Raw genomic sequence first — 16389 nt, forward strand, 5'->3', positions numbered from 1 at the left:
GAATCGACGCCGAGCCACGCAGGGACGTTGAAGAACTGTGATTCCCGCACGGGAGATGATGATGATGGTGATGATGCTGATCATGATGAGAGGGAAGAGTACGTGCACCTAAGGAAGGTACCCGAATTCGATGGATGGTGATGAAGGAAGGCAGGGTCCGGTTGGAACGACGACGATCTCCTTGTGCGTGCTTGCCGTTGTGCCTCGGCGATCTGCACGAATTGAGGTAGGTAGGTTGAAAAAGTGGCCTCCCTGTACATGGATGTAGCCTACCTTACGTGCGTCTTGGCAGAGTGCCGGGTTGGTGAAGAGCATCGCATCGCATCGGGAGCAGACGGAAGGGACATGTAGTTTTCCGTAGAATCKACCATCGGATCAACGTCAGCGCGCGGAAGCAGCGCTTTCCTGCGTGCATCGATCTACAGTACATGCCCCGTCTCTCAGCAGTCCCCACAGAATCATAATAGCTTGCGGCAAGGCAAGGCAAGGCAGGGAAGGGGACGGAGCTGTTGCACCCTAGGCGGATACCTTACCTTACCTTAAGGTATCCCCTTAGAGGTTTGACGGTGATAAGGTTGGTGCGGAGGTGCGGTAACTAGTTAATAAACCATATAAACTAGCTATTAGCTTGCATGTAATAGGGGACGTAATTGGCCGTAAATTAAAGCCGGATTAGAGCCGTTTTAAAAAGCTTTTAAACATTACCTTCTTAATATAGCCTTACCGTCTAAGTAAAGGGAAAATAGAGTCTCCTTATACACGCAAAACACGTAAGGTTAGTATAATATAGCCCTCGTTATATACACACTACTAACGTAAGTAATTAGCTAGTAATTAAGGAYTCTTAAGCCCCCTTACCGTTCTTATTACCGGCTCTAGCTCTTAAGTAGGAGCTAGCCTTATCGTTACCGCTACCTCTTAGACAGCGTAGCTTAATAGAGGATTTAAAGAACGCTATTAAAGCTATCTAGCAATTAAATTAAAGGATAAATAAAATAGAGCGTTAGTCTACGGAGTTTTAGCGGTCGGAGTCGCTAGAGTTAATAAAGCCGGAGTCTAATTTAGAGGCCGTACTAGCGTTATAGGATAAAGTAAGTAACTTAGTAGAGTTATTAAAGTTTCTTTAGAAGTGTATAAGGGGGCTTAAAGAGCGTAAAAGTAGCCGTACGTTATAGGCGTACGAAACGGCTATAAGGGATTTAGAGCGCCGGTTCTAGGAGTAGTATTAATTACCTAGTAGGTAGTAGTTTGTCGCTTTAATTTAATTGCTTCTTTATTAAGTAAGTGCTAATCTAATAAACAAGCGTAGTAAAGGGGATATTAAGGGCTACACGTTTTATAGTAATATCGTATATAGTATTACTTCTAGCGGATACGCTAGCCTATCGTCGTTAACCTATAGAGGTAGTAGATCCTCTTCTTTAGAAAGATGTTTACTATACGGTATAGGTAGGTCTTCTATAAACGAGGAGGGTTTAATAGTATATATTTACTACGGTAGACCTATATACGGCGGCTACGTCTAATTAATACTAAGTTGCTAGCGGTAAACTAGCCCTAGCTATTCCGTAGAGTAGCTAGCTCTTAAGCTATTTTATTTCGTCCTTACTATRCGAGTTACTAAGCGAGCTTAATTCTAAAGGCTCGTTACTCTCTAARAGGTAGATTAGTATTACCTTAAGCTCTAAATTCGTCGCGGTAGAGGATAAAGCTATTAATAGTAGCTATATCGAGTAGGAAGTAGAAAAGCRGATACTATAGCTTACGAGCCTTATATTATRTATTATAATAAGAGCGGAGTTAATTATAGATATTAACACCCCCTATATTATCGTTATAGAAGGCCGTAATCGTCGGAATAACTATATTCTAAAGAGGGTATATAAAGCAAGGCTATACGTAGTTCCGAATAAATATAGTAGTACTCTAGGGTTTTCGTCTTAGTCTCGAGATGCAGTCTAGCGGCTAATATCTAGTAGTAACGAACTATATAAGGTTCCTATCTTACTATAGGATATAGTATACGTTATAGACAGCCCTCGCCTATATCGTATCGTAGGGGAAGCGTATTACTAGCCTGTTTAATCTAACTAAAGTAACGCCGCCCTTCTAAGTTCTCTTTCTAAAGGTAGCTCTAGCCTAAGGCTAGCTTTTAGAGCCGGCTCTAATCGTCCCTATTACGGTAATTCCCTAGTATTATAGAATAGCTAGTAGCGGTATATTATTAAATAGAGTATCTATATAGATATAGAAGACATGCTTTAAAAACGGTAGTTAAAGGACGAGTACTAGTATAGCTCTAGGAATCTTCGAGAGCTACTAACTTAGTAAGATAATTAGCTCGGGTTCGTCCCGCTACTCGTATACGCTCGGACCGAAGTAACTCCGATATAGCTTCCGAATACGGTTAATATTCGTCTAACTTAACGAAACTTTAATAACCTCCTTCTTTACTATAATACGCCTCTTAATAGGCTAGCTACTAGTAGCGACACGCCGAGCATCTTCTACTAATTACTATGCTTTTTTCTTATCTATAGCGGCCTATTCTATAGCCGTTAACTCCTCTATAGCGAAGATATCTATATACTAGGGATTATCTTTAAAACTCTCCGCCCTATAGTTAGACTCCTTAAATCCTTCCTTCGGCGACGAGAATAAGTAGCTCTAGAGGTATCTACGCTTATAGAGGGCTAGGATATAATATCTAATAGGGGTAGGCTTTCCCTTTATTATTATCTTATAAGAAGAACGCCCTATAAAACGAACTAATACCTCGTCTACGGATACGTAAGAGCCTAGAGTTACTACCGTTTTAAAGGCCCTACGAAGGACGTCCGCTAACGGTAATATCTACTACTACGGCGGTGTTCCCTTCTACTTAGCCTCTAGGCTTCTAAACTATAGATACGCCTTAATTTGCTTCTACCTCCGTAGCGATATAAAGTTAGTAATTTTATATAATAGCTACTTACTATCCTTACGCTAGTAGTCGCTTTTATCGTTTATTCTAACCGCTAATATATATAGGATAATTACGATAAAAATCTTTATCTCTATAATAGTTACTAGCTTCTATCGATTGCTATATACCTATATACTAGCCGTATCTCCTCGAATACGATCCTTATACTAAGCGAGCCCTTTAATTAGAGCTAGAACTATCCGTATAAAGCGGAATATAGCGTACTCGTTAGTATATATTACTATTATCTCGAATACCGCTTCTAAAAAGAAGAGTTTAAAGAGCCGTAACTAGATACTAGCTACCGCTTACTAGAACGAACTTAGTAGGTTTACTTTACGCTCGTACTYCTCGCTARTAGGGTRTTTATAAGGCTAGAGCGGTTTATAGCGCATATTATTTATAATATCGCCTTAATTACTAGTAGTAGCTAGTYRCTAATCCTCTTTAAYACTATCCTTAATAATAGCTTCCTTAGTTCCGGCTTCTTCGTTAATACTAGCCTCTTTAATAGGCTYCTTATYTATACCGGTAGGTTCGAATTTATCTCTAAGAGTAGCTCTTATTCTAGTAGAGCTAACGATAAACTTAGGCCTATCTAACTTAGGCCTATTAAACGACTCGAATTAATCCTTAACTATACACTTATTATCGCTATCGGTAATATTACTATTACTATCTTAATCCGGAGACTAGTCCGCGTAGAAAGAAGCTATAGCGCTATTATATACTAGCCCTTAGTTATTTATCTAGAGTAAGGTTTGAATTTAATAGGAATTACGCTAATTACCTCATTAAACAGGGGGGTACACGGGCCTCTTACATCCTTACAGGCGTGACATTAGACGAGCGCTAATCAATGCTAATGCACGCTACTCCGGAAGCACTATTGGCCATGAGTCTGTACAGGGATGCCTGCATGCGTGTAAAAGCTGGGGTCAGCCTTAATAATCCGCCAGTAACGACAGCAGCAAGCAACGCAAAGCAAAGCAAAGCAGAAAGCTCTGGCACTTCTCACCGACCGACACCAGACCGGTCTTGCCCTCCATTGTGCTACCTTCGGCCCAGCTCCATGGACTGCGATTCGCGACCGTGACCTCGCCCGACAGACCGATACCTCGCTCGACACGTTTGCGACGTTTCTTGCGCGACATGCCCCGCGACGCTGCTCCTCTACGCTGAAGCGAAGCCCGTCCGGCGCCAGACACCACAACCACAGCCCCAAGAGGGCGCGCGCACTCCTGAAGACACCACCACCACCACTACCTCCTCCTCCGCCCCATCCTCGCTGCCATCATGGCCGAAGCACCGCGCGAACGTCCGCTGGCCGTCGCCGTAAACTCCAACCCCAGCGTCAATCCACATCCCACACCTCCTACAAACAACGAAGGAGCAGGCACCAACAACGCGCCCAAAGATCAGCTGCCGGGTCATCCCAGTTTCCGCCGACAGCGAGCTTCACGAGCATGTGAGGTGGGTGATGCGCATRCCTGTTGCATGGAATCAGAGGTGGAATAGCTAACAAATCCCTCACAGACGTGTCACGCCCGGAAGGTACGATGTGCTGGCGGGAAGAAAGTAGGCGGAGGATACAGATTCTGACATGCACAGGTCCGTTGCGATGCCGCTAGTCTCGGCGTGCCATGCACCAATTGTGTGGCCTTTTCCATCGAATGCAAGATCCCGGCTCCCAAGAGGAAGAAGACTGCGGGGAAGAAGGATACGGACAGGTAGGTGCACTCCTGCGCGGCCATGAATTGGGCGGGTGAGGATACACACTGACCATCAATCATATGCAGCGATCGAGCAGAATCCAACGCCGACAATGATCAATCCCCGGGAGTCAACAGTGAAGCCTTTCCCGGACGCAACGAGATGCCCATGAGTCGTGATATCCCTCCAGAGAAGATTGGCCTCAACACTTCCGCCGGTATGCCCAAGGCAGAAGGATCGGAAGCCTACTACGCCAGCCATCAAGCTATGACGGGGGTCTACGTGCAGTACATGAAGCCCAAGTTTGCCAGAGCGCCCATCAAGGAAGCTGGACGGGTGGCATATCTTGGCGAATCCTCAAACCTTTCCCTCCTCGTCCAGGATCGACATGGCGCGAATGATGTGGTCCACTATCCTCTTCCAGACAATGTTCGCGGAGCTCGAGCGCGCATCAACGAGCTCGATAACGTTGAGATTGACATTCTACATCAACGAGGAGCTTTCCTCCTCCCTCCACGCCAGCTGTGCGATGAGCTGGTCGAGGCTTTCTTTACCTGGATTGCACCCGTGGTCCCTGTCATCAACCGCAGCAAGTTTATGCGGCGATATCGGGACTCGAAAAACCCGCCTTCCCTTCTCCTCCTTCAAGCAATCTTGCTTGCGGGTTCACGTGTGTGCAAGAACCCTCAGCTAATGGACGCAAACGGATCAACAACACCAGCCGCAATGACCTTTTACAAGCGTGCAAAGGCGCTTTATGACGCAAACTACGAAGACGACAGAGTAACGATTGTGCAAGCGCTCATTTTGATGGGATGGTATTGGGAAGGTCCAGAGGGTGAGCACCGCCAAACGCACATCTCTGTTCCAGACCCAAAATCTAACATTGCCGCAGACGTCACGAAGAACGTATTTTACTGGAGCCGAGTAGCGGTGATTGTTGCTCAAGGCTCCGGTATGCATAGGAGGTGAGTGGGACATGCCCTTCACACGAGGCATAACATACTGACATTCCCTCCAGCGTCGAAGGCTCACAACTCACAAAGGCGGACAAACGACTGTGGAAGAGAATTTGGTGGACATTGTTCACACGAGATCGCTCTGTTGCAGTCGCACTTGGCCGTCCAGTTTCCATCAACATCGACGACTCTGACGTGGAGATGTGCACCGAAGACGACTTCATCGACGACGAGCCTGATCGACCCGCAGAGTTTCCTCCGGACCCCGTCCACGTACAATTCTTCCTCAATTACGTCAAACTGACAGAGATCATGGGTCTCGTTCTCTCCCAACAGTACTCGGTAGCATCCAAAGGACGACAGCACAATGCGCTTGACCTAACACACAGCGACATGGCACTTGCGGATTGGCTTTCGCACTGCCCAGCAGAGGTTCGATGGGATCCACAAAGGCACCATTTCTGGTCCGCACTACTTCACGCAAACTACTAGTAGGTGTCACGCTAGGCTCTGTCCTGTTTCCACAATGATTGACATGTCGTAGTACCACCCTGTGCCTCCTCCACAGAGCACACATGCCACCAGCAGGCGCAGGCGACGCCAAGCCGATGAATGGCTATCCCGAAGAAACGGCCTATCCATCTCGCGGGATTGCATATCAAGCCGCCGCCATGATCACGTCCATCATTGAAGCGTTGCARACACACGACCAACTACGTTGCACTCCTGCATTCATGTGAGTGCACACAAGACACAAAGCGCGTGGCGTCACAGTTACTGACAGCGGATGCAGTGTCTACAGTCTCTTCTCCGCATTGATCATGCACGTCTATCAGATGCGCTCGACCAATCAGTCCATCGTCACCGCTACACAAAGTCGGCTGTCCACTTGTATGACGGCGCTCAAGGATGTCTCCAAGGTTTGGTTGGTCGCGAAGATGGTGCACACCCTGTTTGAATCCATTCTTGGAAACAAGGCTCTGGAGGAACGGCTACAGAAAGCAGCAGGACGTAAGCACAACAAGCACAAGCCGAATGGCAGTAAGAAACACAGTGTCGATACGCCACCAGTTGATCCAGCAGACCACAAGCGGAAGTTTGATGACATGGAACTGGGATACTCGAATGGACCGCCTGCTCCGCAAATGTCGTACGAGCGATCGCGACCTCAATCACCAGCTTTGTCACCCCAACAGAACCTTCCATCGGGCAGTCAACCACCCGAGATGCCAGGAATACCAAACATGACGGCCAGCAGTCCAGTTATACGACACGGAAATGACGCATTCATGGGGCGTTCAAGACCGCACACCCGACCGACATCACCCTTCAACAACTTTTCATATCCCGGTACACCTCCCGACTTTTTCCTTCACACCAGAGGATCGCCCAAGATTGCCGAAGATGTATGGCAGAACTACCAACCCGATCAACTCTTCCCGCCGGAGTCAAATCAGCTCTTCAACGCGTTCTCCGCCAGTTCCCCCCAACAGATGAACGTCGACCCTTCACTACGCACGCAATTCTCACCATCACAGGCGGCCAATCTGCAAAGCCCACAAGGCATGCAACCCATGTCTGCTGACGGACAGAATTTGACTCCACAGATGGGGTACAATCACGATCCCGCGGCATGGGCGCATTTACACACGCAAAATCAACACCGGCCTGATGACCAATGGAGTAATTCCAGCAGTACGGGCGGACCGATTGTGCCCACGACGCTGAATGTGGGAGATTGGTTCGAGTTCTTTGGGATTCAGAATGCGAGTGAGATCAATGGGTTGAATGGGTTGAACGGGATGAATGGCGCCGCTGGTCCTGGTCCGCCTCCTCCCCCGCAGCAGCAAGGGAACTTTGGGTGATGCACATTGGCATGATGAGTGTCTGTACGATGGAATTTGGTGCGTGTCTGTTTGCATTGGGCGGCTATCAGCATGGAGATGGTATGAGGGTACATCTTGTCGGCGAACACAGAATTGGCGAGGGTCGTTAATTTCGAGAGAGATGCATACATACGGCAGCAGCAGCGGATGTGTGAGGGAGCCAGTCATGAACCCCGGTGGTTCTGCTCTGGTGCAAGGGAGACGAAGCAGGCAGAGTTTGGCAAGGTATGGAATTGATGCGGAGGAAGCAGAGATGGGAGTTGTATGCATGCATGGATGGGATTTAAAGGAAGCATTTTGTGAGGCAGTAAGACATTTTGAGGAAAGGGAAAAAAGTACGATTGAGGTCAATGCTGGACTTTTACTTTACTCGCGCTGCCTGTTTGGTGAAGGACATTTGCCAAATTGCTTGGTGGTTAAGTTGTTGGGACGACGAGGCTCTGATCTGATCACTCTGCAGAAGGTGTGAGATGAGGAAATGGAAGTCTTGTAGGCACTTCTCATGAGCTGTCTGTACGGAGTAATGCTCTGTTGAATACGTTCGTTCGGTCTATCTCTCCGCGGGATCTGCGGTCTGCAGGTGGACGTCATCTTTTTTCTCCGTCGTCCTCGAGTAGCTATCTTCACTTATTTGATATCCTTTACCAAGGAAGCATTTCCTTGATACGCAGCATATTCATAGAACAGCGTCATCGTTCATCGACAACAAAACTCACCAGAAGTTCGGGCACAAAGAGATAACAATGCCCTCCCTAACGACTCACCTCCTCTCCCTCCACCCTTCCCTTCTAGAAGAAGCTACTACCCATCCATTTCTCCAGGCCGCCGCGACGTCCTCTCTTCACCGCCCTCATCTCATTTCCTGGCTCGCTCAAGATCGTCTTTACGCTTTGTCGTACATAAACTTCATTGGATCGTTACTCTCGCAAATCCACATACCTACTACCTCTCCCTCGGATCTAACGAACCTGAAATGKAGAACTGCAAGCACGCTCATAGATTGTCTGACAAACATCCGGAGGGAGATTCATCTTTTCGAAACCATAGCGAAAGGAGAGGGAGATTTCGAGGAGATTTGCGAAGCTAGAGAAGGTAGAGCCACGAGGTGTTATCGTGACCTCTTTGCGGGAGCTACAGCTGGCGGAAAGCCGACGATTGTGGGGTTGGTGGTGCTGTGGGCTAGTGAGGCGTGCTATTTGAAGGCTTGGAGGTATGCGAGGGAGCATTTGAAAATCGAGGAGGGAAAAGGGGATTCTATGCAGAGGGTCTTTATCCCGAATTGGAGTAATGACGAGTTTGAGGCTTTTGTCTCACGTCTGGGAGAGCTGGTTGATGCGTATGATGTTGATGAAGGAGGGGAGGTTTGGAGGGAGTGTGAGGAGGCTTGGGCGCAGGTTTTGTTTTGCGAGAGGGAGTTTTGGCCGATGGTGGAAGGTTGATTGTTGTCTTGGAGCAGGTGTAGATGTCGAAGTATCTGGATGCTATGCCAGGACTACCAGACCAAGTGTTCTCACACCTATCTTTCGATAAAGAGGTGCGGCTGACCAGTTTCCTTCTCGACCGCCGACGTTAATCAAATTTGACCCCTTTCAGTTTGTGTACCTTGTTCCCTTCTCCGGAGTATTCATCATCTTAAACATTTGGGCACAACCCTAAGACTGCATAATTCTCTCCAAAACTAAACTAGAATTTTCTTTGTACATATATAGATAAGACCTAACCTTCTAAACTCCATATTGCGACAAACGTGAAACGAGGGTGCTACCCAAACCCTAACCCTAGACTACGGAGGAGGGCATAAAAAGGAGGCAGCGGCTGACCTAGTTCTTAACACTGCTGAACAAACAAACAGATAAGCAAGCAAATAAACAAACACTGCTTTGTTTGATAAAGGGGTTAAACTACATTCGACAAGCCCGGTCGGATTGTTTAATTAATCAGACCGTTAATCAAGTTCGACGGTTTAGTATTTAGTGTATAGTTCGATTATAGTATAATGATACAAACCTCCCGATCTGTTCGTTTCGCTTAGCAAACCAGTCCCTAAAGAGCCCGACTGTTCGGGTGGCCAAACTATGAAACTACCAAATCGGTGCCTTGTTTGTTCAGCATGCTTTGTAGGCTTATAAGTCCACGAAGACGAGACAGAGGAACATTATACCAATTTCCCTCTTTCAAGGAAGTCAGTATATCGAGATCCTAGGTAAGTCATATCGCTCGTGTGATTGCCGCCCTTTTTTAGCACGACAATCCAGGTAGACAGGCACGACTGAAATGCTAATTCAATCACTAGGCGAAGATGATATACACATATGAAATACGCTCTCTTATACTGTATCTCGAGAACAGTAGTATATACTAAGCTACCCATCAACACCGTGAAGTAGCAAACGCCGACGACCAAACGTAGAGAAGGTGTGCTAAAAGGGGCGATAAAGGCTAGGGTGGCGCCAGACAACATGAGACGCCTAGGTGAGGCGGTCTTACGTGCCTACTTTACGCCCCTTTCCAGCACGGCCTCCTAAGCCAAAGGACGTGCCGAGCAAAGAGGCGTTCATTAGCTTTCCATAATTCTGTCCATCAGCATTGATCTTGCGACTACAACCGAGACATGGATTGTAAGCCATGCCTAGCCATCTTCTGCAAAGATATTGCTCACCCTCTTTATCACATCGACAATGTCACTCCCATCCAAGTCATCGAGGCGGACTTGGCGAAGCTTGGATACAAGAAGGAGCTCTACATGGGTCACTACGACAATCCTTTGGCCCTCCATGAGGAAGTCATTCAACAAGCCATCCCACCGGCCACGTCAGAAGCAATTGCTGGCGGACCATGCTGCGAGACTAAGCGCTCTCGATTCATTCATGGGTCGCTTTGCTGATGGCAGGGAATCTAGCAGGCCCAGAATCGTCGAGCCTGCAGAGAGCGAGGTCTTGGGGGATACATCGGAGTCGCACTGAGTCCCATGTGGGCAGCGTCTGCTCGCCTCTCCAGACAGCATGTGAGGCCTGCTTACGACAGGATCCCACCACGCTCAGGCAAAGCAAGAGGGAGGATCGTGAAGCCACTCGATCCTGCAAATGCGACGGATCTCAAGTGGCGACGTCTGAATGAGAACATTCAAGGCCCCACTGGAGGACCCAGCCTCGTGGAGCGTATGAAGGAGTCCACTGTCAATATTCTTGCCGCTCTTGACAGTGGCTTCCACGCTCGCATGGGTGATATTGAGCGGAAAATGCGCCAAAACATCCTCGAAACTTTCGACAACTCGTTCCCGATGTATGAACGCGAACCCAATGCAAAGGATCGAGAGGAAAAGGTCCTGGAGGTCGTCGACAAGGGCCTTCAGAGATATCACTACCTCAAGCGACTCGTGGACAACCCTAAGACGTATGAGCTTGACAAATGAGCATTGGATTGAGTGTCTCAATGTTCAAACTAGTCATCATAGTGGAGCTCTACCTCGATAGCGTGCAGGGATTGGCAGGGATCATTCACATTTGTATCTAGGCATAGCATACTGGTTGAAGAGGTTCAATATGAATCTTGGGCGTGGGCCTCGACCAGGAGGATCTCATCCATCCCACCCCATGTAGCTAGCTATATCCCCAGATGACGATTAACGGCTGTGCAAGACACGAACTTTCGCCCGGCGGATGTGATCTAGCTTCGTGATGTCTCTAGGTTCTCCAGCGTTTCACACTCTTACCAAGGGCGGACTCCGAGTCTAGGGTGGCAGCATCCGGCGATCTGGTGTCATGCAAATTGACGCTACGACCTGTCCCGGTATCTTTCTTAATCCGCTTCACCGGCCGCTTCTTGCTCTTTGCCTTCTTCCGCTTCCTCCCAAGGTAGATGATATCACCGTCCGAATGCGATCTGCTACAAATCTAATGGTCCGTCGTTCTTGTCCCCGTCGGCGCGTAGTACTCCTTGTATGTTCCCAAATCGTCGGTACATTTGACCAATGCGGATCGTGAGTGCTGATGGCTTGGTGGCATCAAAATCTCCCTTGGATTTGTCCCAGTCTGTTAGCAGCATATCAACGCTATCGGATTGTTGTCGGCTCTCAAGTTGAACACGACGGCCGCAGCAGCCCTGGATTCGCGTTCGTCGGTCATTCCACGCACGCCTCCGTGAAGTTGACACGGTTGTTCGGCATGGCTGGCCAGTAGAATTGAGTGATGAGATGATTGATGATTGATGATTGATGGTTGGTGTTTGGTAGAGTCGAGTGATGAAGTGGTTGATATTTGCGGCAGATGAGGAAGTGAATATGTGTACAGCAGGCAAGATGACGTGTGCTGAGCGGCACAGAATTGAAGCGGCTCGGAAGCACAGAGAGATATCCGCCAACACGAAAGGCCGGAAAGGGGGTCTCTCCGCAACACTGCTGGTTCTGATAGGGGTAGCACCCCGTCCCTGAGCGTAATCGTTGCTCAAACATGAAGAGAGTCGGCAATGTCCCAGCAGAAATAGCCACCCGTCCATTGATCATCGCCTTGCTGATTCAGTCGTCGGCCTTTCTCCTCTTAAAGCATTGGCTGACATCATGCCATCGGCTCAGCATCCTATGGATACTACTCATTATGCTTCTCACCTATCATTTCGCATCCAGGCATAGCCTCGATGCAACTACAAGAGCTTACAGCAGGAATAGCTTCTACCTTTATATTCTATTTACTGAGTCTCTCAGCACGCTCCTCGCTATTCCAGAAATCACACTGAGCTCTGCGATATGAATCATTCTCCACCACCGTAAAATTGCCTGGACTGACCAATAGCTGCTCAGCGTCTGCACCCTTGGCCGCATCGTATTGCGGCCACTTTGGTGTCCCTTCGAGCCTTGCAGTATTGGGATCTCCAGTGGTCACAAAGCTAGCTAGATATGCGTGGTAGATATCCCCAGTCACCGTGTACGGGACTTTCCTCGAAGCCCAGGTGTATCGCGTGTCGGAAGTGTGCGGGATACCACGCCAGCTCTGATATTGCAATGGGGCGTCAGGAGTGTTGAAGTGCAAGCGCCAGACTGGCACACCAGCAGATGAGACTCGGAAGGCGGTCTCTCGACTAGGACAGATGTATGCATAATCTGACCAGGCCTCTGATACGCGGTTGTATTGTGTCGAGTTCGGGGAGCTGGAATAGATGGAGTCTGGATGTGCGGTTGGATCGGGGTAGAGATCGTTGATAATTGCAATATCGGTGAGGTTAAGGTACGGGCTGGTTTGGAGCATGAACTGGAGGAAGTCATCATTTGTTTGAAGATTGCCTGGTGTGTAGTATTTGCCCTCATTGCTGACGTGGGATGTGATGGCTGGGAGATGGAAGAAAGTGCCCTCACGTCCGGACACCGAGCCAGGTCGCTCCAGTAATGGACCTCCCAGAGTAGGCTGGAATGGCCAAGCGATGAGGGGGGCTCCGTCGCGGTACATCTGAGCACTCTCGGACTGGATCATGTCGATGGGCGCTGCTCGAAGGCACTCTAAGGTGGCAGCGTTACTCGCGTTAAGGGGGCAATCTATGGCGTTCATAAAGCGGTTGAAATCTGACTGGTACTGCGGAAAGCTGGAATCGGGGAATCCTCGTGCAGTGACAGATCCAGATTGGTGAATGACCCGAGCAAAAAGGGGATTGCCAGTGTCGTTTCCATAGTTGTGGAAGTAGTGGATGCCGACTGAATGGGCTCCAGCAGATCGACCACCAATTGTGATTTGATCTCGATCGCCACCGAAGGAGCCGAGATGGTCTTGTAAGAATTCAAGGAGGAAACGCTGATCCAAGAGTCCCAAATTCAGGAGACCTTCCTCCTCGAAAAGAGCAGACGGTAGGAAGCCAAGCGAGTTGAGTCTGTAGTTGAATGTGACAACAACGATTGGATTCTCGGACGAGGCTGTAAACGAGGCACCATCGAAACTGCGCGCCGATCCTTGCACGAATCCGCCGCCATGAATCCATACCAGAGTAGGGAGCTTCTTGCTGAGGGGTACATTGGCTGTACGAAAGACGTTGAAGTTCAAGCAGGCCTCGTCTTGTTCATACGAGATCACCGAGGGGTCTTGGACACATACTTTCCCATAAGTTGATGCGGATCGACTTCCCTCGAATGCTGTTGGTCGTGCCTCGACGGGACGGAATCTGCGATCGCCTACTGGCTGGGAGGCATAGTCGATACCCAACCAGGCATCTACCGATGCGGGTAGCGTGTCGTTGGTCAGGGAGTCGTTGACCGTCAGTCCTTGAAAGGATCCATAGCCTGATAGGCTGACAGTGGGGGTCKTGGCGGAGGCCGCGAGTACGTGCTGGCACAAACCCAAGAAAGTCGCCACCCTACGCATTTTGAAAGTGGCTGTGTAGTATGTGTAAAAGTCCGCGAAAGTACAGCAGAGTCCATGTACCCTCTGCGGCTCATTCTTGAATCTTCCGTCATCGGATCGGATGTGAGAGAGACGATGGGGCTGGCTCTAGCGACGTCTTGGCATCCTCTCTAGGAGCCAGCCTATAGGCTCTTTTCAGGGTGTTGAATATGGGGAAAGGGGCACAACGTCGGTCCGGGCTCGGGATAACCTGCTCACAAGCACCTCAGCTCGTCTGGCTCCTGCATCGGATGTGTTTACTGCCCACCAAGCTATCCAACATGAAAGCCGAAGAACCCTGCAAAGCTATGGATACATTTCCAGTAGTCGCAATACGTCGTGCCTGGTGCAATGCTGGACTAGCAGACACGCAAAGTGGTGGGAGCTGTTGATGGACACGTTGGAGCCTGAGAGATCTGGGTTAAAGGAGACAACATCACACTTTGGCAGTAGATGAGGTGTCTTGGGTATCCAAGGTAGAGAGGATTCAACATCCGAGTCGCAGCAAGGTCAGGCCTGCTCCTCTATATCCTCACTCGCGTCCTGGAAGTCCTGGTCCGAGCCGGCAACTGCAGCAGCAGCAGCAGCTCCATCTCCGTCTTCTTCGCTGCTTACTTCACCCACAGCCGCTTCTTCCCTATTCCCCAACACCTGTTCCCTGCGGAGAGACTGCGGCGCTGGGGCTGCTGCTGTTGTCCTCCGTCCAGGAGTCAACTGCCCCCCTCGTTCATACCATCCATCTCCGAGCTCCTCTGCTCACCCGACACATGCCCTTCGTCTTCGGCGCCTGGCCGGGTCATCAGAATGACTCATCGTTATCTTCTGTCATTGTACCTCTCAAAGTCGGCGCCTGGAACAGACAAGCCTGCAGTGGTCAAAGTCGTCTCGCCAATTGGAACGGTGGGAGTCGAGTCGGGGTCGAGTGTTCAGGCAAAACAGCAAAGATCGAAATTCCGGGGCAATCTGTGATGTGAGGTTGTGATGTTTGAAAGAACACTTGCCGATCAATTTCTTCGCTTTCAGACTCGAGTAAACTCATTGTGCCATGAACCGTCCGGTCCCAGTAGATGAGAGCGTCCCCAATGCCTTGTCAAGGTCAAGATCTCAGGCGTTGACTTGAGTCGCGCTCTTCAGATACGCGTTCAAGACCCATAGACAGTAGGTGATAGTTGTAAAAGGCTCCTGCCTCGTAGTGCTGCCAGCTGCAGTAACAAGATATGGACGCTCGCTCACCGTCCAGCTTCATTTCATGGTCACGAAGTGATCTTTTCGGCCAGGTAAGCAGCAATCGATTAATGTATCCAGCAGCAAATATCGACATTGAATGTCTTGGTACAGTCATTATGTCGTCTGCAAACCTACGGACCGCCTACCAAGTTCCCGAAACTCCTAGGACGACCCTACGGACCTTCTCTGTTTACTTTATAGATTCTCTACGAGTCTCTATTAGATTTTTTTAAAAGAATATACCTCCTTCCTTCTATTCGAACCGAAGAAGAAATAAGTATTTTATAAAAAAAGAAGTTAAAGATAATATATAGTAATAGCTCGGATATTTACTAGCTCCGCGGTAGTAGCTTAGTATAGATTATAGTACCTACAAAAAGCAACTTATATTCGAAATTTATACTTAAATCTTCTTTTACATTAATAGCCTATAATTCCATCTATTTAACTACTTTATGTATATATCTTTTTAAAGTAGAGAAGTTAAGTGTTCTATAGTAAGCATTATTAGTACTATTTCTAAAATAAGAATATTAAAGCTCTCTTATCTCGATTATTATTAGAGTAATAAGGACGTTTAGGGTAGTAAATAGAAGCTAACGGATAGCTCTTTTAGATTAGAGTCTAAGTTTGCATTTAAGATAAATACTAGGTAATATCCTAGCACGCGTAGATCCTAGTACTAAATTTACTAGGGATATAAGATTCCTCTTATCTCGCTTATTACTAGACCGATTAAGACGTTTAAGGTAGCAAATAGAAGCTAACGGGTAGCTCTTTTATATTAGCAATTTAGTTTCTATTTAAGATAGATACTAGATAAGATCTCAGCACGCGTAGATCTAGTACTAGAATTACGAGGGATATATAAGATCTCTCTTATCTCGCTTAGTACTAAACCGATTAAGACGTTTAGGGTAGTAAATAGAAGCTAACAGGTAGCTCTTTTATATTAGCAATTTAGTTTCTATTTAAGATAAATACTAGGTAAGATGTTAGTACGCGTAGATCCTAGTAGATTTACTAGGGAAATATAAGATTCGTCTTATCTCGCTTATTACCTAACCGATTTAGACGTTTAGGGTAGCAAATAGAAGCTAACGGATAGCTCTTTTATATTAGGGTCTAAGTTTGTGTTTAAGATAGATACTAGATAAGATACTAGTAGGCGTAGATCCTAGTATATTTACTAGGGAAATACAAGATTTCTCGTATCTCGCTTAGTACTAAACCGATTAAGACGTTTAAGATAGCAAATTAAAGCTAACGTATAGTTCTTT

General features: G+C 47.8%; 3 protein-coding genes; 2 read left to right on the forward strand and 1 right to left on the reverse strand.

Moving 5' to 3' along the window:
- Nucleotides 1–4261: 4261 nt before the first annotated feature.
- RCC_05294 (related to CUTINASE TRANSCRIPTION FACTOR 1 BETA) lies at nucleotides 4262–7502 on the forward strand (the record flags this gene model as incomplete). XM_023770565.1 has 8 exons in its annotated part: nucleotides 4262–4438; nucleotides 4502–4519; nucleotides 4577–4695; nucleotides 4765–5516; nucleotides 5574–5646; nucleotides 5700–6128; nucleotides 6182–6373; nucleotides 6431–7502. 8 exons carry the CDS (start codon nucleotides 4262–4264, stop codon nucleotides 7500–7502), a joined length of 2832 nt encoding a protein of 943 aa, XP_023626333.1.
- A 2989-nt stretch (nucleotides 7503–10491) lies between these two features.
- On the forward strand, nucleotides 10492–10935 carry RCC_05295 (uncharacterized protein; the record flags this gene model as incomplete). Its single annotated transcript, XM_023770566.1, has 1 exon — nucleotides 10492–10935. The coding sequence occupies one exon, from the start codon at nucleotides 10492–10494 to the stop codon at nucleotides 10933–10935; it is 444 nt and encodes a 147-aa protein (XP_023626334.1).
- Nucleotides 10936–12202: 1267 nt separating this feature from the next.
- Nucleotides 12203–13864, reverse strand: RCC_05296 (related to triacylglycerol lipase II precursor; the record flags this gene model as incomplete). Its single annotated transcript, XM_023770567.1, has 1 exon — nucleotides 12203–13864. The coding sequence occupies one exon, from the start codon at nucleotides 13862–13864 to the stop codon at nucleotides 12203–12205; it is 1662 nt and encodes a 553-aa protein (XP_023626335.1).
- Nucleotides 13865–16389: the final 2525 nt, after the last annotated feature.

This window comes from Ramularia collo-cygni (genome assembly GCF_900074925.1).
Source record: "Ramularia collo-cygni strain URUG2 genome assembly, contig: RCC_scaffold07, whole genome shotgun sequence".
Taxonomy (NCBI): domain Eukaryota; kingdom Fungi; phylum Ascomycota; class Dothideomycetes; order Mycosphaerellales; family Mycosphaerellaceae; genus Ramularia; species Ramularia collo-cygni.